The sequence below is a fragment of the Oncorhynchus keta genome, chromosome 28, assembly GCF_023373465.1.
Source record: "Oncorhynchus keta strain PuntledgeMale-10-30-2019 chromosome 28, Oket_V2, whole genome shotgun sequence".
NCBI classification, from domain to species: domain Eukaryota; kingdom Metazoa; phylum Chordata; class Actinopteri; order Salmoniformes; family Salmonidae; genus Oncorhynchus; species Oncorhynchus keta.
The window spans coordinates 10,664,160-10,687,020 of NC_068448.1; the positions used below are offsets into that span (position 1 = coordinate 10,664,160).

The window sequence follows — 22,861 nt, forward strand, 5'->3', positions numbered from 1 at the left end:
ACAAAGGACTAACCTCTTGCCAGGTAGACACCAAACAGTGCAGCAACTGTTAGGCCTAATAATAATATTGGCGCTATTAGAGTGGTATGGATCCTTAGCGGCACTTTGTTACAAATAACATCTTGTCTAGAATTTCCATCTTCAGTCTTCACGCGTCCCATTGCTGCACAACTGCAGAGTAAGCAACACAAACACGTATTTAACTAGACAGGTCAACTACAACATATTGTAATGGTAAGTTTTATATGGGTTAATGGTAAATCCATTTGAATTCAATCACTTTTTGACAGCATTCCATTTGATTTAATTTAAACTTTCCATACATATTTGCCTATAGAAGAAGTGGTTATGAAGTTACTTTTTGGACCGGAATGACAACTTTCAAGAGATGAAGGTGCTCAAATTTGACCCATTTTGCATAGCCCACCATAACATGAGACATCCATGTCTTCATCACTGGAAAAGATAAACGCTTGTGTTTGATATCATTTTAAAGCTTAAAAACAGGGTTGTTCAACTATTTAATCATTTCTTGAAAAGAAAGTTTTGATACCTACTGTGCCTCGTTTTTCCCCAAAAATGTTTAAATAGTTTGAAACACCTGTTAGTAAGCTTTTAAATTATATCAATCTCAACCATTTATATTTTCCAGTGATGAAGACATGGATGTCTCATGGTAAGGTTGTAAGGATCAAAGCTGGTAGAGATGAGAAGCAGGTACAGGGAGAGAACATTTAATTATCAACGGACAAGAACACATAACGACATTAACGATATTAATGCTGACACAGGGAACAAACGGGAAAGCAGACAGTTATAGATGGGGAAATCAACAAAGGGAAGGAGTCCAGGTGAGTCAAATGAGCGCTGCTGCGCGTAATGATGGTGACAGGTGTGCGTAATGAATAATGACGCCCTTGAGAACCAAAGAGGGAGAGCGGGAGCAGGCGTGACAATGGTGGGGTATGCAAAATAGGTCAACACCTTTAATCTCTTGAATGTTTTGGCATTCAGGTTTTTTTTAAAGCCACTTTCTGAGCACTTTCTTCAATGGGCAAATATGTATGGAAGGTTTTGTTCAAAAGAGGTGCTGTCAAAAAGTTAATGAATTCAAAAGGATTTACCATTAATCCAGCCTGTAATTATATTGTCAACCAAAATCTGGTAGCCAGAACTTGATTTATAGATTGCTATCAGAGCATTGATCCTGCTTTCTGAAATGTAATATCATCAATGTCACAATTTAAAAAAGAAAACCTAAAGCAATTTAAGAAACTCTAGAACAAAAACGATGACCTACTCAGTCCAAGCAGTGCAGTTCACACCATATTGTGAGTAAAAGCCATGCTGACACTCCTCACACATGGTATCTGTTGTCTTTCTACCTATATGGTGAGAATAAACAATGTTATGTTTAAAAGTTAACAATTGTGGTGCTGGAGAAGTCAAAATCACCTGAGGTATGACTTCACTTCAAAAAGAAACCAGAGGGGAAAACCCCACCATCTATCTAGAGCCCACGTTATGTTCAGTTATCAGAATTATAATGTCCTGTACGATATTTAGCCTCTACTTCATACTTACCAGGTGATTTAGTACTCTGTCCCGGTGAACAGTGTGTATGTTCTACTGCAAAGCTACACTCAGAGTTGGATGAGTAGCTTCTACAGTAGTATCCATCTAGAACGTGGCAGACTGTGTTACTTGTTGGTTTACACTCTGTCTGAGTGAACAGGCCCTGTCCTGGAAAATATCAGATTCATTTGAGTCAGAGGACTACTTATGAGAAGGCACCTCATACCCTTTTCACACTATTGTGGTGACCTGAAACGTAAGACACTGACTCAGATATCATTTTACATTGTACTTTCCAGTTGGTGGATGCAGAACCAAACCAGTGCCACACAACTCAGCTCAGCAGTGAAAAGGGTATGATGTGTACTGCTAAAAGGAAAGATGGGAAGGTTTAGAAGAAATGTAAATGTACCTGGGTCACAGGGACTGCAGGGAAAGCACTTGGTTAGACCATTGGCCTCGTTCATGAAGGTCCCTCTGATACAGGGCATACAAGATGTGCTGGACTCTATTGTACAATCTCTCCGGACCACCAAGCCTAATCATAGAAAATACAACTTAACTTATTGAGACGTTACATATTTTCTTTAAAAAGGTCAGTTCTCCACTTTTTAACATTCTATTCACCATCTCCACAACCATACCAGTATGTAGTGAAAAAAATATAAGAACGAGTCCTAAGAAAACGACACCCTATGATGTCACGGGGGACGGTCATAAAAAATGTAAACACAAAGATGCAGAGACCAGTGTTCCATGAAACATGCCTCTCATTTACAGCATGAGACTAAAATACTGTATTGTGAGATTGTAGGCTACCTCCCCCTTGTTTACTTACGTATTTCTCCGATCCATTGTGTGGGGTGGCAGGGTAGCCTAGTGGTTAGAGTGTTGGACTAGTAACCGAAAGGTTGCAAGTTCAAATCCCCGAGCTGACAAGGTACAAATCTGTCATTCTGCCCCTGAACAGGCAGTTAAACCCACTGTTCCTAGGTTGTCATTGAAAATAAGACTTGCCTAGTAAAATAAAAGTGTTCAAAATCCTTTTTAAAGATGAAGCATTATTAATTTATATTACCTTTATTACACATTGGGCAGCACTGACCATCATTAGTTTTGTATTCTGCTGGACCACAATCCTTTCCAAATACAAGCACAAAATGAAAACCTGAAACGACATAAAATATATACAGGCTAAGTGGCAGTCTGTAAAGCCATGGTCACATTGGCAGTTTGAAGTGACTCATATCCAATTATAATCTGTTCTTCATCCTGCAGTCTAAACAGCCAAAAAGCACATGATATCAGATATTTCAGGACACATTTCAAGTCAGATACAAATCTGTGATCTGAATGTTCAAATCTGATTTATTTCAAGTCGTTTTTAGACTAATTTTGGCATATCTTGTCATATCTTGCTAGCTACTCTGACAGTTTGACAAGAACATGTGGTAGCTAATTATCTTCAAAATTGGGCTCCCAAGTGGCGCAGCGGTCTAAGGCACTGCATCTCAGTGGTAGAGGTGTCACTACAGACACTCTGTTTCGAATCCAGGCAGTATCACAACCAGACGTGATTGGGAGTCCCATAGGGCGGTGCACAATTGGCCCAGCGTTGTCTGGGTTTGGCCGGTGTAGGCTGTCATTGTAAGTAAGAATCTGTTCTTTAACTGACTTGCCTTGTTAAATAAAGGTTTTTAAAAAAAAGTGTGAATGTGCAACAGGTACCTAGCTAGTTTTGGCCAAAAAGGACAATTTTGAAAGTTGGATCATCTTTGTCCTTTGAGGCTTTAAAAGTGTTTTTACACTATGATTTTGAACATTCAAAGCAACTGTGAAACTTCCATGACGACACATTGTTGTCATCACCTTAGGTTGTTACATAACTTCTGAGTGGGAAGCAGGAGCCACACCACCAATCAGCCTAAACCATTACGCACACCATAGAAATAAGAATGAATAGAACAGACTTTGAAGCTCTAACCCTGGCAATTGACTGGTAAATTCATGGGTACACTTGCAATGGCTGCCTGGTATTGTGATGCAATAATATTCATAACATTGTGGAATGTTTTATCAACTGATGCTGGATTGCCATGGTAATGTAGATCGTTAATTAAAATAATGCTAACTGTGTGACTCATGCAATGGCATTTATTTCTTTGCAAAATGGCTGCCATTCCACCCATTATTCCATCCTTGACTTGAATGGAAAAGCTCTTTCTATCCGTTCTTATTTCTATGGCGCACACACGCCTGTCATTACTATGATAAATAGCGTAGCCATGTCGAAAAATGACAGCTTTCTTTCCGAATTAGTCATTTGTATCTTAGTATTTGGACAGTCACTGTTCCTAAACGTGTTCATAGTCAAGCCACGCCCTTGACAATAGCACACACCGCCAGGAAGGTATAATTAAAACGCCATTTATAACTAACTTTACCCAACTAACAAGTGGAAATCTACTGGACAACATCGATCTAGACATCGAGTCAAGAGAGTATTTACACTAAAAGTCAAATCTGCATCTACACTTGCCAAGTTTGACCTGAAAAGAGCGACCTACACTTGTGACCGAGGTAAAGACAAGTTTGACCTGAAAAGAGCGACCTACACTTGTGACCGAGGTAAAGACAAGTTTGACCTGAAAAGAGCGACCTACACTTGTGACCGAGGTAAAGACAAGTTTGACCTGAAAAGAGCGACCTACACTTGTGACCGAGGTAAAGACAAGTTTGACCTGAAAAGAGCGACCTACACTTGTGACCGAGGTAAAGACAAGTTTGACCTGAAAAGAGCGACCTACACTTGTGACCGAGGTAAAGACAAGTTTGACCTGAAAAGAGCGACCTACACTTGTGACCGAGGTAAAGACAAGTTTGACCTGAAAAGAGCGACCTACACTTGTGACCGAGGTAAAGACAAGTTTGACCTGAAAAGAGCGACCTACACTTGTGACCGAGGTAAAGACAAGTTTGACCTGAAAAGAGCGACCTACACTTGTGACCGAGGTAAAGACAAGTTTGACCTGAAAAGAGCGACCTACACTTGTGACCGAGGTAAAGACAAGTTTGACCTGAAAAGAGCGACCTACACTTGTGACCGAGGTAAAGACAAGTTTGACCTGAAAAGAGCGACCTACACTTGTGACCGAGGTAAAGACAAGTTTGACCTGAAAAGAGCGACCTACACTTGTGACCGAGGTAAAGACAAGTTTGACCTGAAAAGAGCGACCTACACTTGTGACCGAGGTAAAGACAAGTTTGACCTGAAAAGAGCGACCTACACTTGTGACCGAGGTAAAGACAAGTTTGACCTGAAAAGAGCGACCTACACTTGTGACCGAGGTAAAGACAAGTTTGACCTGAAAAGAGCGACCTACACTTGTGACCGAGGTAAAGACAAGTTTGACCTGAAAAGAGCGACCTACACTTGTGACCGAGGTAAAGACAAGTTTCAAGTTGGAAATCCGACGGATATTCACACTTTCCAACCTCAACAGCTTTCAAACCAATTGAGCCACAGACTCCAACTTTTCACAATTTGGACATTAATTCGCTTTCCAAAGCTAATAAAAATATGGAAATGTGAGCAGCATTTTGTATTCCGAGTTGAATTAGTTTGGGAGCATAAACAAAGTCATAACTTTTTTTACATTACAATTTCAATAGCTCCATGGTCATGTGACTTACTGACCTCAAACAAGGTTCAAAATGTCCACTGACTACCCTTCTATATTGCACACCCTTTAGTTTGTCCATTTTCATCTCACACGATTTTACATCATTTTTTCTCCTTGGTCATGGCTCCTTGGTCGTGTGACCTACTGACCTCAAACTACTTTCAGAATGTCCACATTATAAAGGCACAAGGCAAGACCCAAATGCAGCCACAGGAGGCAGATGGCTGAGCTCCTATATTTATTTTTACAAAGGGAGTAGGCAAAGGCAGGTCGAGGACAGGTGAGAGTTTAAAAACCAGGTCAGAGTCCAAACAGTACCAGGCGATAGGCAATCTCGAGGCAGGCCAGGAAGGGGTCAGAAACCAGATCCGAGTCCAAAACAGTACAAGGGGATAGGCAGGCTGGTAGTCAGAACAGGCAGAGTGGTTCGAAGTTAGGACAGGCAAGGGTCGAAACCAGGAGGACTAGAAACAAACAGAGACTGGGAAAAGTAGGAGCAAGGAAAAACGCTGGTTGACTTGGCAAACAAGACAAACTAGCACAGAGACAGGAAACACAGGGATATATACACCGGGGATAATAAGCGACACCTGAAGAGGGTGGAGACAATCACAAGGACAGGTGAACCAGATCAGGGGGTGACACACGGACTGGCGGAGACGGGCGCCGCGAGGAATCCAGTGTGGTAACAGGATCAATCCCGGAGAAGCTGGCGGGAGCCCCGGGGAGAGTTCTCTTTTCCAAGTGGAGGGCAGAGCACCCTGGAATGGGTTCGCACCGGCTCTTGAAAATCCGGGGGAGAGGTTATAAATCTCACGCCGGGCCGTACCCATATCCGCAGCAGGTCTCCAAGGTGAACAGACTCTGGCATGTTAGAACAATGTAGGTAAGGGATGTTGGCAAAAAAGATCTGTAACTTCGTGACAACGATTGGCTCTAAGGGCTGGGTCGGTTGGGCTGGGGTGCAAAGCGGGGCTGGGCTCGAGCCGCGTCTAGGGGAGCAGTCGCTCCATCGCCCTCCTCTCACCACGATTGTAAGTTTGTTGTGCGGCCCATCTCGCGGTGTCTCGTGTGTGGTCTCGCAAGCGGCTGCGTGCGTGCGGGGGTTCGTCGAGGTGGTGTCCATTGGTGGGCCGAAGGCGGACCGGTGGGGGGTTGAATCCGGTGGTTGGCGGCGGCAACTCTGGACGTGCGCCAGGCCCTTCTCGTGGATCTCACCAACTACGGCGCTCGCCGGCCCCACACATTGTAGGTGGGGAGGTCTCCTCAACGCTCACTAGACTTGAGGCGGAGACTAAACCCATTGGCCCCACAGATGATAGGGCATTGCATGGATCTGGCTCATGCCCTACGAAGTGGGGAGAGGCATCTCTAGCTTGTCTTTAAAAAAAAAAGTATTTTACTAGGCAAGTCAGTTAAGAACAAATTCTTATTTTCAATGAGGGCCTAGGTTAAGCAGGTTAACTTGCTTAACCTGCATTAAATTTAACTTGCATTAAATTAATGTAAAATTGCGTGAGATGAAAATTGACAAACTAAAGGGTGTGCAATTTAGAAGGGTAGTCAGAGGACATTCTGAACCTAGTTTGAGGTTCATGACCAAGGAGTTATTGAAATTAGAAACATTGAAAATTCATGTAAAAATGTGTGAGATTAAAATTGGCAAACTAAAGAGTGTGTGATGTGTAGGGCCACTGAGTGTACATTCTGAACCTTGTTTGAAGTCAGTAGGTCACATGACCAAATAGCTATTGAAATTCGAACATTTAAATCAATCATTTAAAATAGTGTGAGATGTAAATCGACCAAAAAAATGAAGGTGTGTGCAATGTGTGTCTATACCATTGGCTTAGCTAGAACCAGTTAACATTTTAGGAGTAATTGAAATATGACAAATTAGATTTGTCACTATGTTGACGGTCCCTAACTGCTGTTGGTGGACATAAGGAAAACTACAGGCGAATATTAGTCGAATATCCAACCTGAAACTGACTTTACCTCGGTCACTTGTGTAGTTGGAAGCTCCGTTATCTATTTCGGGTCCGACACGTCAGGTGAGTACGCTAGACTAATTTCCGAGTAACTCTGAATACAAGGCTGTCATAAAAATGCAATTTAATCAACATTTGGGATTTTGGTAGTAATTTTATGGCTCTGTCATTATCAGTTTGAAACTTCTGAATGTGCGCACGACTTCCAAGTCTCCACCCCAACCTTATTTTAATCTAATCAATCTAGTTTAGATAATGTAAAACATATTGTGGTAGCTATACATGCCGACCATTTTTAGGGTTTGACTTGATGCTGCTAGGCAAGTAAGGATTCAACACCGATGAAAGCATCCTCTTTGCATTCAACATATTTGGCAACATGCACGCACGCACATGGTTGCGAAGTTAGTAGCTAATACTGTATGTAGTACAGTAGCTTGCTGATCCCATTTGGGGTGTAGCTAGAATCACCAATTTGATATTTGGACTAACACTATTTGATTTTAATTAGGACATTAGCTGAGAACCAACGGTATCTAGCAAACGTACAAAGGAGGATACTGTTCAGACGGAAGGCATACCATTTTCACTAATACTGTAGTAGCTAGCTAACGTTTGCTGATCCCATTTTGGGGGAATCACTAATTTGATAGTTGGACTAACATTACTTGATTTTCATTAGGACAGTAACTTTAGCTAAAATAGCCGGCTAGCTAGATACAATTTGCTAATTTACCAAGGAGGAAATACTGTTCAGATTGAAGGGCATTACATTTCCACATGCTGACTTTGCTAATAACGTTACTCTAGTAGATAGCTAAAGTTGGCTGATTTACATATTGAGGGTAGCAGGAATCACCATCTTGATAGTTGGACTAACATTATTTGATTCTCATTAGGACAGTAGCTAAGGACTTAGTTAGATACAGTTCGTTAACTTACCAAGGAGGAAATACTGTTCAAGTCTACGTAACGTTAGTACCATTTTCACTTGCTGAAGAAAAAAAAGGTCTACGCTCTCTACAATGACGATAGGTTAAACGTTACAGATAATTAAAAAAAAATAAGTGTCACGTTAAATTAATAAGTGTTGTAGTTTCAGTTGAATATCCTCTGCGGGCAGAAAAAGCGCACCGCTCTCAACTGGTTTTGGCACGAAACCGCTCAACGGAAGGAAAGACATTTCAACTTGTGATATTTAGCACCAGCAACAATGGTATTGAACAAGTTTGGTCCAACTTCTTGGTTAGTTAATTTTTATTTGACTTGGCAAGTCAGTTAAGAACTCATTCTTATTTTACAATGACGACCAAGGAACAGTGTGTTAACTGCCTTGCCCAGGGGCAGAATGGCAGATTTTTTACCTTGTCAGCTCAGGGATATTTGATCCAGCAAAATGTTGGTTACTGGCTCAACTCTTTAACCACTAGGCGACCTCAGTAAACAATGGACATGATCGGACAGTTCAGAGCTTCTGCTCTTTTCCGTCCATAAGAAACAAATGGATTGGTGGAAGAGGCAGGGCCGGCCAGGAGTAAGGAAGGAGGCAACCTGCCGCTCCAGGCTATTTATGATGGCCAATTCAGTAATCATGCACAGTTTGCGTCAGGAGCGTCGACATGAGTGTGCTTGGGTGGACACAGGCCCACCCACTGGGGAGTCAGGCCCACCCAATCAGATTGAGTGAAAACAAAATGAATGTAAGTGAAAATCTGAAAAATATATAAGCAAACTTTATAAAAAATATAAAAAAATATGGGAAAACAGGATTTTTCGCACAGCATGCTTTTTCTTTGCTGGGCAGGCCGTTTGGGAAATGTTGGGAAAAGTTAGAGTATACCCAATTCTCTACTACCACCACTGACTATGTGTTAAGAAATTGCTAAATGTTTGACATGTTATGAATTCTAGCTAGGTGGCTAAGGTTAGCTAGGGGTAAGGTTAAGTTTAGGAGTTAGGTTAAAGGGTTAGGGAAGGGTTAGCTAACTAAGTTAAGTAGTTGGAAAATAGCTAAAAAGTACTTGAGAATACTAAAGTTGTTTGTGATGAGATTTGAACTCGCAACCTTTGGTCTTCAGTAACCATCTATCTTATGTAACCATATGCAACATAGCATATACTGACTGAGTGTCCTGGATTTACGTTTACTATGTTACATCTAGTGTATGAGACCAGGCTGAATTATTGCTAAACCTAGCATATTTCTACAATTTATCTTTGAAAAAGGATTTTAAACCTAACCTTAACCACACGTTTAACCATATACTTAACCTTAAATAAATACCAAAAAGCTGATTTTTGAGAGACAATCATGTGGCGATAGCTCGCAAATCAAGCGAGTCAGGGTCACAACATCAGGTCTACCCTTTCAAAAAAGGGCAATGGAGATGTTGTGGGATCATCTGTTTGTTACATTTTAGGGTTTCAGGCCATCTATCAAGGTCATGGTCCTATTTTTTCATCTGGACACCACAAAACACATGTGCCAGTCTCCAACATTTTATAAATGTAGTCTAGATCACATTTACCATGTAGTGGACAGAAATTGTGGAGTCGGTACAGGGGACACAGGAAGTACTTGTAAATTCTGTACAGTGTTTATGTACCCGGTTTCCTGTGGGATAGAAGGTCAGTGTCATGGATTGATTGGTATTGGAATGTATTTTCTTCATAATAATCCATATAGTATACAGAGCTGGTCCTTACCTGGTGAACACACAGGACAGCATTTATCACCTGTTCTGTACTCTGCTCTACCACATGCAATGGAGCGCTGAATGTTTAGAAGTGGAACACAAAATGAACACATTACCACAGTTGAAAAACGGTATACACACCAATTATGTGTATAAATCCAGGATGACAGACGGTGTGCTGAATTGAGCCACCACACAGCCATTTTGGTAAAGAATTTGGAAGCTATAGACATTTTTGACAAGTAGCCTATATTCTATTACAGACACCTTATTGCATACTTATAAAATATATTGTGTGAACTAAACAAAAAAAATATAACCTATTTCTTAAAGTATATATTTTTTTAGTACTAATATTACTGACCCCACTTCAACAAAGAAATACTAAAATACAAGTAATTTAGTTCTTGAAACATTTGAATGTAAAATTCCATTAATTCCTATGGAAGACTGCTTCTTCTGAGGAGTACCACCAATATTTATTTTAATTTTACCTATATTTAACTAGGCAAGTCAGTTAAGAACAAATTCTTATTTTCAATGACGGCCTAGGAACAGTGGGTTAACTGCCTGTTCAGGGGCAGACTGACAGATTTGTACCTTGTCAGCTCGGGGGTTTGAACTTTCAACCTTCCGGTTACTAGTCCAACACTCTAACCACTAACCCAATATGGCGGCCAGTGGCTTCAGACTGGCCAATACATAGCATCAGCTATAAGGTGCATTCGGGAAGTATTCAGACCCCGTCCCTTTTCCACATTTTATGATACAGCCTTATTCTAAAATGGATTAAATCATTTTATCCCCTCATCAATCAACACACAATACCCAATAATAGATGAGTGATAGATGAGCAGATGATGATGTGCAAGTAGTGATACGGGTGTGCAAAAGAGCAGAAAAGTATATAAAAACATTATGGGGATGAGTCTGTACATTGGGTAGATTGTGTGGGCTATTTCCAGATGGACTATGTACAGCTGCAGTGATCGGTTAGCTGGTCAGATAGCTGATGTTTAAAGTTAGTGAGGGAAATATAATTCTCCAGCTACAGCGATTTTTGCAATTCGTTCCAGTCACTGGCAGCAGGGAACTGGAAGGAAAGGAGGCCAAAGCAGGTGTTGGCTTTGGGGATGACCGGTGAGATATACCTGCTGGAGCGCGTGCAACGGGTGGGTTGTCATGTATTGTCATATTATGTCTTGTTCCTGTTCTTTCTCTTCACTCAGTCTCCCTCTGCTGGTCGTATTAGGTTACCTTCTCTTCCTTTCCTTCCCCCAGCTGTCCCTCATCTTCTCTAACTACCTCGTTCACCCTTTTCCCACCTGTTCCCTTTTTCCCTCTGATTAGGTCTCTATTTCTCTCTCTGTTCCTGCTTCTGTCTTTGTCAGATTCTCGTTTGAGTTTCTCATGCCAGAACCAAACTATCGTCTTGTTTGCTTCACCCTTGTCCCGTCCTGTCGGAATCTACCTGTTCTTCTGATGCTACATGTGATCAGGTACCTCTGTCCTCTACGACCCGCACCTACCCAGAGAGACCAGCAGTCTGTCGCCGCTCACCCAGCTATTATCCTCGGCTGCTAGAAGGGGACTCTAACCCAGCTACTGTCCTCTGCTGCAAGAAGGGGACTCTTCTGTCATATTCAGAGGGACTTTATTATTCTTTTGTCGCCCTCTCTGCGGGTTGTCTATTTTGCCATTTTTATACATCTGAAGAGGATCTATGTCTTCCCTGTGATTTGACATTAAAAGACTCTGTATCTGTTAAACCGCTTTTGGGTCCTCACTCACGTGCATAACATGGGTGTTGTTATCGTGACCAGTGAGCTGAGATAAGGTGGAGCTTTACCTAGCATAGACTTATAGATGACCTGGAGCCAGTGGGTCTGGCGACAGATACAGTGTGGCAAAAAAAGTATTTAGTCAGCCACCAATTGTGCAAGTTCTCCCACTTAAAAAGATGAGAGGCCTGTAATTTTCATCATAGCTACACTTCAACTATGACAGACAAAATGAGAGAGAAAAATCCAGAAAATCACATTGTAGGATTTTTAATGAATTTATTTGCAAATTATGGTGGAAAATAAGTATTTGGTCAATAACAAAAGTGTATCTCAATACTTTGTTATATATCCTTTGTTGGCAATGACACAGGTCAAATGTTTTCTGTAAGTCTTTGACAGCTCTTTGGTCTTGGCCATAGTGGAGTTTGGAGTGTGACTGTTTGAGGTTGTGGACAGGTGTTTTTTATACTGATAACAAGTTCAAACAGGTGCCATTAATACAGGTAACGAGTGGAGGACAGAGGAGCCTCTTAAAGAAGAAATTACAGGTCTATGAGAGCCAGAAATCTTGCTTGTTTGTAGGTGACCAAATACTTATTTTCCACCATAATTTGCAAATAAATTCATTAAAAATCCTACAATGTGATTTTCTGGATTTTTTTCTCATTTTTTCTGTCATAGTTGAAGTGTACCTATGATGAAAATTACAGGCCTCTTCCATCTTTCTAAGTGGGAGAACTTGCACAATTGGTGGCTGACTAAATACATTTTTGCCCCACTGTATGTAGCGAGGGCCAGCCGACTACAGCATACAGGTCGCAGTGGTGGGTGGTATAAAGGGGCTTTGGTAACAAAACGGATGGCACTGTGATAGACTGCATACAGTTTGCTGAGTAGAGTATTGAAAGTTATTTTGTAGATGACATCGCCAAAGTTGAGGATCTGTAGGATAGTCAGTTTTACGAGGGTATGTTTGGCAGCATGAGTGAAGGAGGCTTTGTTTGCGATAACCGTTAACGGAATAGATTTGACAACATCCGGTGAAATTGCAGAGCGCGAAATTCAAATGACAGAAATAGTCATATTCAACATTCTTGAAAATACAAGTGTCATACATCAGTTAAAAGCTTAACTTCTTGTTAATCCAGCCGCTGTCTCAGATTTAAAAAAGGCTTTATGGCGATTATCTGAGGACAGCGCCCATCACGCAAAAGCATTAAAAACATTTTCCAACCAGGCCACGAAAGTCAGAAATAGCAATAAAATAAATCACTTACCTTTGAAGATCTTCTTCTGTTGGCACTCCAAAAGGTCCCAGCTACATCACAAATGGACGTTTTGTTCGATAAAGTCCTTCTTTATATCCCCAAAAACTCAGTTTAGCTGGCACCCTTCATTCAATAATCCACCGGTTTCCCTCCTTCAAAATGCATACAAAATGAATCCCAAACGTTACCAATACACTTCTCCAAACAAGTCAAACAAAGTTTCTAATCAAACCTCAGGTACCCTAATATGTTAATAAACAATACAATTTAAGCCTGAGAATAGTTATTGTCATTACCGGAGATAAACAAGGAAGAACGCGCATTCACCAGCACGCGTAAACAAACACTACAGCCAAAATGGGAGCCACTCAAAAAAATACAAATTCTAGCTAATTTTTCCAAAAAGAAGCCTGAAACGCTTTCTTAAGACTGAGGTTTTCCCTTTTTTCTGGATGTTTGGCCTCGGGTTTTCACCTGCCATATCAGTTCTGTTATACTCACAGACATTATTGTAACAGTTTCAGAAACTTTAGAGTGTTTTCTATCCAAATCTACCAATTATATGCATATCCTAGCTTCTGGGCCTGAGTAACAGGCAGTTTACTTTGGGCACCTCGTTCATTCAAACTTCAGAATACTTCCCCCTATCCCTAAGAAGTTTTAACATACCTCTGTAGAGCTTTGTGTCTCTGGAAAAGTCCTCTCTGGAAAAGTACAAGAGTCAACATTGAAACAAAAACTAATTTAGAACTTGATAACATACACTGTTGTCATACACATTGTCATGATTTTCAGAACATTATTGTGTATTTCATTTTATGTGATCTAGTACTGGTACTTCCTGTATGTAGCTCCATTCTTGTGTATTTATTTGTATTCATCTTGTGTGCTTTAGTATTTATTAGTACATTGGCTGACCACCATTGAGTTCAGTCACCATCAATAGTGAATAAAACTGAACTGAATCATAATAAAACATAACCTTTCAATTTATAAATGATATCTTGCTGAATTGAATGACTAAAAAATAACTGTTATAAGCTAACTATCAACTGAGAAATTGGCAAATAGTTAGAGACTGCTGCCCTCTTGTGGTGAAGTAGCCTTGTACACGGAGCAATGTCCGTTCTACCAGAGAGAGTGCAATATGAAGACAGACTAAAACGGCTTCATCAATAGAAATCCTCGATCACACTTGTAGGTGATGTCATGGCGACTCGTGCGTAGAAACACGTAATCTGGTCTAACGTTCGTCTCAAGACGATCTGCGCATGTGCAAGCCGTCAAATCAGTTTATCACTTTCACTAGGTTGGAGTAATAACATGTTCAACTAAAGACATTAGATCCAATCTAGGTTGTGCCTTTAGATTGAGATAATTTACAATGAAGAAGGAATTCTTCTCTAATCGATTTCTCAAACCCTGGCCTGGGGCCTCATTTATAAACCGTGCATATGTCTAAAACGGACCCTAAAACATGCGTGTGTCAGTTTTCAAGCAAAAGTTGGCATTTTATAAAAACTGAACTTGACATGAAAATGTGCTCATCTTCTCACAAACTTTAGACCATGCTTATGCACAGTTTCTAGTGATTGAAGTTTAGCAGTGGAAACAGGCAAGTAGACTAGTATTTTGTACAAGTGGGGGATATTATGGACAAGCTTATTCATAACAATAAACAGGTTATTAACCAGATGCAATAATTTGCCGTTAATGAGAAGAGAGGAAGTTTATTTACTTAATCTTTACATTTCAAAATAAAGTGAAGTGGAAATGTCTAGGGGCAACAACAGCTCAGTTGCGAAGTGGTAGGCCACACAAGCTCACAGAACAGGACCGCAGAGTGCTGAAGTGCATAGCATGTAAAAATAGTCTGTCCTCTGTTGCAACACTCACTACTGAGTTACAAACTGCCTCTGGAAGCAACTTCAGTACAATAACTGTTTGTTGGGAGGTTCACGAAATGGGTTTCCATGGCCGAGCACCAGCCTAAGATCAAGCCTAAGATCACCATGCACAATATGTCGGACTCTGGAGCAGTGGAAATGCGTTCTCTTGAGTTATTAATCAAGCTTCACCATCTGGCAGTCCTACGGACAAATCTGGGTTTGGTGGATGCCAGGAGAACGCTACCTGCCCCAATGCATAGTGCCAACTGTAAAGATTGGTGGAGGAGCAATAATGGCCTGGGACTGTTTTTTTTACATGGTTCAGATTCCTTAGTTCCAGTGAAGGGAAATATTAATGCTACAGCATACAATGACAGTCTAGACAATTCTGTGCTTCCAACTTTGTGGCAACAGTTTGGGGAAGGCCCTTTCCTGTTTCAGCATGACAAATGCCCCTGTGGACAAAGCGAGGTCCATACAGAAATGTTTTGTCGAGATCAGTGTGGAAGAACTTGACTGGCCTGCATAGAGCCCTGACCTCAACCCCATCGAACACCTTTGGGATGAATTGGAACGCTGACTGCAAGCCAAGGCTAATCACCCAACATCAGTGCCCGACCTATATATATATGCCATTTAGCTGACGCTTTTATCCAAAGCGACTTACAGTCATGTGTGCATACATTCTACGTATGGGTGGTCCCGGGAATCGAACCCACTACCCTGGCATTACAAGCGCCATGCTCTACCAACTGAGCCACAGAAGGACCACAAACTAAGAGTGGAGGCAGTTATAGCAGCAATGTTCCAACATCTAGTGGAAAGCCTTCCCAGAAGAGTGGAGGCAGTTATAGCAGCAATGTTCCAACATCTAGTGGAAAGCCTTCCCAGAAGAGTGGAGGCTGTTATACCAGCAAAGGGGGGAACAACTCCATATTAATGTACATGAGTTTGAAACAAGATGTTCGACAAGCAGGTGTCCACACATGGTCATGTAGAGCATGTCACAGTGATTTAGATGGTACAATGACTCTCTACAGCAGGGGTTCCCAAACTGTTTCACTCAGGCCCCCAGTCCAACATTGGGGTACATCTCACGCCCACGTCTATTTCTATGGGCACAAGCATTGTTCATGACACAAACTGTTCACACCCCTCTTGTTGGTGTAGAGAATTTAGCAGTTTTAAAGCATATTTCCAGCAATTCTATGCATTTTGTCACAGGGTGCAGAGAACATTTTGCTGTTTTAAAAAGTCATTTTCTTGCAATTCTATACATTTTGCCATGTCTAATGTGTATTCATGTTATCTTTGAGTGTCTCATATATTACAACAACATCTATGGGCTACAAAACCTAGCAAAAAATGTTTGCTGACATGGCTAGTTGATCTGGACATTTCTGACAAGTTATAAATTGCTCTCTAAGTTATGCAATGCCTGAAAAAAAAGTCACCTTTATATAACCAGGTAGGTCAGTTGAGAACACCTTTATTTAACCAGGTAGGTCAGTTGAGAACACCTTTATTTAACCAGGTAGGTCAGTTGAGAACACCTTTATTTAACCAGGTAGGTCAGTTGAGAACACCTTTATTTAACCAGGTAGGTCAGTTGAGAACACCTTTATTTAACCAGGTAGGTCAGTTGAGAACACCTTTATTTAACCAGGTAGGTCAGTTGAGAACACCTTTATTTAACCAGGTAGGTCAGTTGAGAACACCTTTATTTAACCAGGTAGGTCAGTTGAGAACAAGTTCTCGTTTACAACTGTGACCTGGCCAAGATAAAGCAAAGCAGTGCAACACAAACAACAGAAGTACACATGGAATAAACATACAGTCAATAACACAATAGAAAAAAATAAAGTCTATATACAGTGTGTGCAAATGGCGTGAGGAGGTAAGGCAATAAATAGGCCATAGTAGCGAAGTAATAACAATTTAGCAAATTAACACTGGAGTGATAGATGAGCGGATGATGATGTGTAAGTAGAGATGACAGGAAAACTACCCAATTTCGAAATGGCACCCTCGGAATTCTGATCGGTTTTAAGTAATAACTCGAAAAAATTAAAAGCGCGGTGTCACTTTGCTTTGGGAGTTTTGATGCGTATACTAATGCAAAGCCATATGTTACATGTTGTAACGGTTATGCTACTTAATGTTACACTTTAAGCCTGTGTCTAGCTAAAACAACGCTGACTTTCCTCTTGGTGTTTGTCTTTTAACATGTATGTAGATGGGCTAGCATAATGAAGGTACAACAATGTAAGTTAGATAAGCTACTTTTTATCTTGGCTACACAAACCGCTGGACAGCGCATGCACTTAAAGGACGTGAAGCGTCGTGTCCTTTAGGGCTAGCACTAACTAACATAAAACTTTAGCTAACAGTTCATTTCGAACATCATAATAGAAATTAGTTATAGATCTGTCATTCTCATTTAAAGAATGTCTAAGAAGCGGTAGATCTTTTATACAGTATGTTCACCATTTCTATGCTTCCCTTTCAGTAAATGTTTTGCATCTTATTTTCATTTTCACAAATGACAAAAAAACGACTGAAGCAGATAGCAGAGGCATATTCACACTGGAAGATTTGCATTTGTGGCACAGACAAGGCCACCATGCAAGATTAGATTCGTTTTAGGTCTTACACAAGAAGATAACATAACGTCAGGACCCCACCCAGAGCTGGCCTCTCTCAGCCTGTGGAGCTCCTCTTCTATCCTGGCTCTTCTCCTGCACCTCCCTTAAATTCCTGACCTCCAGACGAACTATCAACTCAGCCTTCAATACAAAGAAACACACAGAAAACTGAGATGACCAAGGTTACTTCAGCTCCTCATTTTAACATATTTATTTTCTTTACAATTTTGGCTTTTCGTTCGTTTTTTTTCTTTCATTTCACAGGTTTTTATATTTAATTCTAGATGTGGTCTGTTGGTTCTAGATGTGGTCTGTTGGTTCTGGTATCAGTTGTAGTTTGAACAGTCTTCTAACCTGAAGTTTCTACTTTCTTTTTTGTTTCTTTTCAACTTTAGTTTCAGATTCAATTTTACTCAACCATGAGTGTTTTAAGGCAGAGGGATAGATGCCACTGTTAAAGTTAGAGCACTGCTGGGTTAATCGGTATATGGCTGTATACCCATTAAACCTTATCAATTGAACAAAGGTCACAACTTGTTGTTCAGTACACGTATGAGTGCATGATTATTGTACACGCTCATAGCACTCAAATATACACTGAGTGTACAGAACAGCCTCAATTTGTCGGGGCATGGACTCTACAAGGTGTCAAAAGCGTTCCACAGGGATGCTGGCCCATGTTGACTCCAATACTTCCCACAGTTGTCAAGTTGGCTGGATGTCCTTTGGGTGGTGGACCATTTTTGATATACAGGGAAACTGTGTAAAAAAACACAGCAGTGTTGCAGTTCTTGACACAAAACAGTGCACCTGACACCTACTACCATACTCTGTTTAAAGGCACTTAAACCTGGTCATTCGGTTGAAAAACATTTCTTAAACAGCAGCTAACGGAACAAAACGAGGATAAACATTCTTGAATTTATCCAATAGAAACTTGTTTGCAGTTTGGACTATTGATTACACCCTAGATCAGCTAGATGCAGGCAAAGAGTGTGCAAGGTGGTATTGAATGTGTCACTGTCTGTCACCTTGATTTCTCGACTTGTGCACCTACTTTGTAAACTTTTAATCGTAGGCTAGGTTGTAGCAATCTCATGATGGGTATAGGGATAGAGTATTATGTAGTAGCCTAAACCTAGCCTGTTGCATTGAGCTGGGTGAATGGAATATGAATGACAGTCATCAATATGCTGTAATATAAATAAGGCTATACTCATTCAAATAAACCATCCTCCCTAATCTTAAACAGCACTGACCGCCACTGCCTTCCATTCCTCCTTGAGGTATAAATGACAGGTGAAACTCATGTGGAGCCAATTCACCTGTCCAATCAGTGAGTCTTCAAGGAAGGATGCACTTTTTAAAGGAAGGTCAATATAATCCTTCTCGTTTGGAATCTCTAAAGATATTAAAAATTGTTTTGGAATTTAGTCAATAATACACATGTGAAATATCAGGAGGTTCATTATACAGATTAACTAAACAGACCTACTCACACCCTTGCAGTTTTCACATTTTGCTTTATTCAATAACATTTTTACAATGTAGTTAATGTCATTGGGACACTTGAACATAAGAAAGTTAGCTGGGTTAATTGTATTGCAGATCCTCTATTTCTTAATCCCAAGAGGGGACATTGGATCAGTCACCAGAAATACACTTACAGCAACAATAGACAGAGCACTGATGGCTGGTAAAATAAGCATAACCCATGACTTACAGAGAAGCAACTTGATTCAATAGAAGAGACTAAACCCATGGAATCAAAAACATCAAAACAATGAATAATGGCATTGAATAATGTGCATCATATAAAACAATACCTACAAAATACAAAGGAACTGTACAACACAAATAACTATACAATCAAGGTGGAAAATCTGTCAATGTGTTCTTGAGCAAGGCACTTAATCCTAATTTGTTCCAGGAGCGGAGTACTACTATGGCTGACCCTGTAAAACAATACATTTCACAGCACGTATCCCAGTGTGACAAAATATATATTTTAGGAGGATCGTAAGAACAGAATTGTAAACAAAACATTTGTCCCATTGCTTTGCTTCAGAGCTCCCCAGTGGCGCAGGTCTAAGGCAATGCATCTCAGTGCAAGGAGTCACTACAGTCCCTGGTTCTAATCCAGGCTGTATCACATCCGGCCGTGATTGGGAGTCCCATAGGGCGGTGCACAATTAGCCCAGTGTCGTCCGGTGTAGGCTGTCATTGTACATAAGAATTTGTTCTAAACTGACTTGCCTAGTTAAATAAAAGTTTAACAAAATAAATGGGTCACACTGAACATAGCCTACACTGCACCATTTGCCTCTTGATGTTTACTCTGTGGGATTATACAAATCCATGGTAACTCAACAACTGGAGTCCATTTATCCATTTATAGATCACATTCACCATGTAGTGGACAGAAATTGGGCCCTACTGCCTAGTATTGTTTTCAAGCCAATGAACCACACATTAGACTGGATTGTTCTGGAGGCTTGAATCTGTATAATATTCATAAGACACATTTTAGTTCAAATCTGGCTGAAATTCATGAACAAGTACACTGTACCATTCTGATGTTATAGGCTACCTTACCTGTTCTTGTTCCCACAAACAGCATTGATGTTCCCTCAGTGTCTGATACCTAGTAAAAGGAAACCTCAACTCAATAAACTTTAAAAAGTGCAACCCTTGAGGTAATAGACGTTCCTGTCAGCCATCTCCTTACCACATTGAGTATGATAGAATATACTGCTGTATTAAGTAGGTATTGGGGGATTATTCATTAACATACCTCTGTAGGGCTTTGTGTCTCTGGAAAAGTACAAGAATCAACATTGAGACAGAAACTAATTTGGAACTTGATAACATACTGTTTTGACAGGGGTGTTGTTATGATATTCAGAACATTATTGTGCATTTCATTTTATTAATCTTGTACTGGTATGTCCTGTATTGTCCTGCATTCTTGTGTGATCTGGTACTGGTACTTCCTGTATGTAGCACCATTCTTGTGTGATCTAGTACTGGTACTTCCTGTATGTAGCACCATTCTTGTGTGATCTAGTACTGGTACTTCCTGTATGTAGCTCCATTCTTGTGTATTTTATTTAAATCCTTGTGTTACTATTTTGTATTTATTTTGTAACTGCATCGTTTGGAAGGGCTCGTAAGCAAGCGGTAAAGTCTACAACAGTTGTATTCGACAAATAAAATGTGATTTGATTCAGTGTTGGATGTTTCTAACTTGTTCATCTGGGCAATTAAAACAAATTAAACTGTACAATTCCCCAAAATAAACTCACCAGATACAGGACCTTTCATTTTTCTTCTAATAGCTACTGCCGTCACTGCTGATATCACAGCTATTACCAGCACCACCACAGCAGATATTATTGCTATGGGAGGGGAGGTCTGTGGTCCACATTCAGAGTCGGACCGATGAGTTCCAGGTTTAATTTGCTGAAGCTTCAAGGTATCACATCTACAATAAGAGAAATAGACCACTGGTAAATCGACAATGTAGTCATCTAACATTCAGTTTTACATGATGAAAACTGTTTGCATATTGCAGTATATAGTTCATATTTTGAAGGAAAATATGATTATACATGAGCCACACTTACTGTGTGTGTGTCTGGCAGCATGTAAATGATCCATTTGAATAGGTGTCACCAGTACAGTCAGAACACACAGTATCTGTAGATATTGTTCCTGCACCAACACAGGGTGAAACTCATTAAGGATCCTGACTTGAGATGTGCTGGACTCATGACTGCATAAATCATGCACTGATGTCATAGGAAGATTTACATGAAGACCAACCTGTGTGGCTGATGTATTGACCAGGTTTACAGCTGCTGTGTCTCTGGGCTGCTCTACAACCATCCTTAGTTGGGTCTATACAGTAGAACCCCTCCAGTGTCCCACAGACAGTGTCTGATGAAGGTGTACATGACTGCTTTACCGTCAAACCAAAGCCTGGGTCACAGTTGTTTGTACACAGTATGCATGCTGTAAGACCACTGGGTTCATCAAGGAACGTGGAGTCGGTACAGGGGACACAGGAAGTACTTGTAAATTCTGTACAGTGTTTATGTACCCGGTTTCCTGTGGGATAAAGGTCAGTGTCATGGATTGACTGGTATTGGAATGTATTTTCTTCATAATAATCCATATAGTATACAGAGCTGGTCCTTACCTGGTGAACACACAGGACAGCATTTATCACCTGTTCTGTACTCTGCTCTACCACATGCAATAGAGCGCTGAATGGTTAGAAGTGTAAAAATGATAGCTAGGTTCATCTGTAAATAGAGAAAATGAACACATTACCCCTGTTGAAAAATAGGGAGGGGGGTGGTCACACATTGACAAAGCAGGGTTGAAGAGAGTTTGGGGTTAAAGTAGTAGTAGTAGTAGTAGTAATAATAGTAGTAATAATTTGCAAGGCCATGTCCCCAGCTGGAAGATTTGACAATGCTCAAAGACCAAACCATTTTTAAAACAAGGATTTGACACAGAAAAGGATGACTGACAGGGCGCTGAATTGAGCACCATGCAGCCATTTTGGTAAAGATTTAGGAAGTTATAGAAATGCATGTATTAATATCTTCATTCGTTTTTGATAAGTAGCCTATATTCTATTAGACACATTAATGCATACTTATTAACTACATGACGTGAATTAAACATGAACTTAACATTTACATTTAAGACATTTAGCAGACGCTCTTATCCAGAGCGACTTACACTTAACCTATTCATTTTTTTTGTAGTAATGTTACTGTCCCCACTTCAACAAAGAAATACAAGTAATTTCATCCTTGAAATGTTTTATTGAATGTAAAAATCCATTCATTCCTATTGAGAACTGCTTCCAATATACAGTGCATTCAGAAAGTATTCAGACCCCTTGACTTGTTCCAAATTTTGCTACGTTACAGCCTTATTCTAAAATGTATTAAATAGTTTTTTTCCCCCTCAATCTACACACAACACCCCATAATGAGGAAGCAAAAACAGGTTTAGATATTTTTGCAAATGTATAATTAATGAATATATATATATAATTTAAATATCACATTCACATAAGTATTCAGACCCTTTACTCGGTACTTTGTTGAAGCACCTTTGGCAGTGATTACAACCTTAAGTCTTCTTTGGTATGACGCTACAAGCTTGGCACACCTGTATTTGGAGAGATTCTCCCATTCTTCTCTGCAGATCCTCTCAAGCTCTGTCAGGTTGGATGGGGAGCGTCGCTACACAGCTACTTTCAGGTCTGTCCAGAGATGATCGATCGGGCTCTGCCTGGGCCACATTCAGAG

At 40.4% G+C, this 22,861-nt stretch overlaps 1 protein-coding gene across 1 annotated transcript in view; it reads right to left on the reverse strand.

The window, feature by feature from the left end:
- The window catches only part of LOC118360626 (tumor necrosis factor receptor superfamily member 14-like), a 120,104-nt gene that overhangs the window by 70,488 nt on the left and 26,755 nt on the right, over nt 1-22,861 (reverse strand). The window contains exons 4-14 of the mRNA XM_052484756.1: nt 21,357-21,641; nt 21,158-21,245; nt 20,837-21,015; nt 20,326-20,345; nt 20,127-20,175; nt 13,667-13,701; nt 9,956-10,022; nt 9,778-9,863; nt 2,654-2,743; nt 2,414-2,471; nt 1,988-2,113 (exon numbers count right to left, since the gene is read on the reverse strand). Coding sequence (XP_052340716.1) covers nt 1,988-2,113; nt 2,414-2,471; nt 2,654-2,743; nt 9,778-9,863; nt 9,956-10,022; nt 13,667-13,701; nt 20,127-20,175; nt 20,326-20,345; nt 20,837-21,015; nt 21,158-21,245; nt 21,357-21,641 — 1,083 coding nt within the window. The remainder of the gene's footprint in view (nt 1-1,987; nt 2,114-2,413; nt 2,472-2,653; nt 2,744-9,777; nt 9,864-9,955; nt 10,023-13,666; nt 13,702-20,126; nt 20,176-20,325; nt 20,346-20,836; nt 21,016-21,157; nt 21,246-21,356; nt 21,642-22,861) is intronic.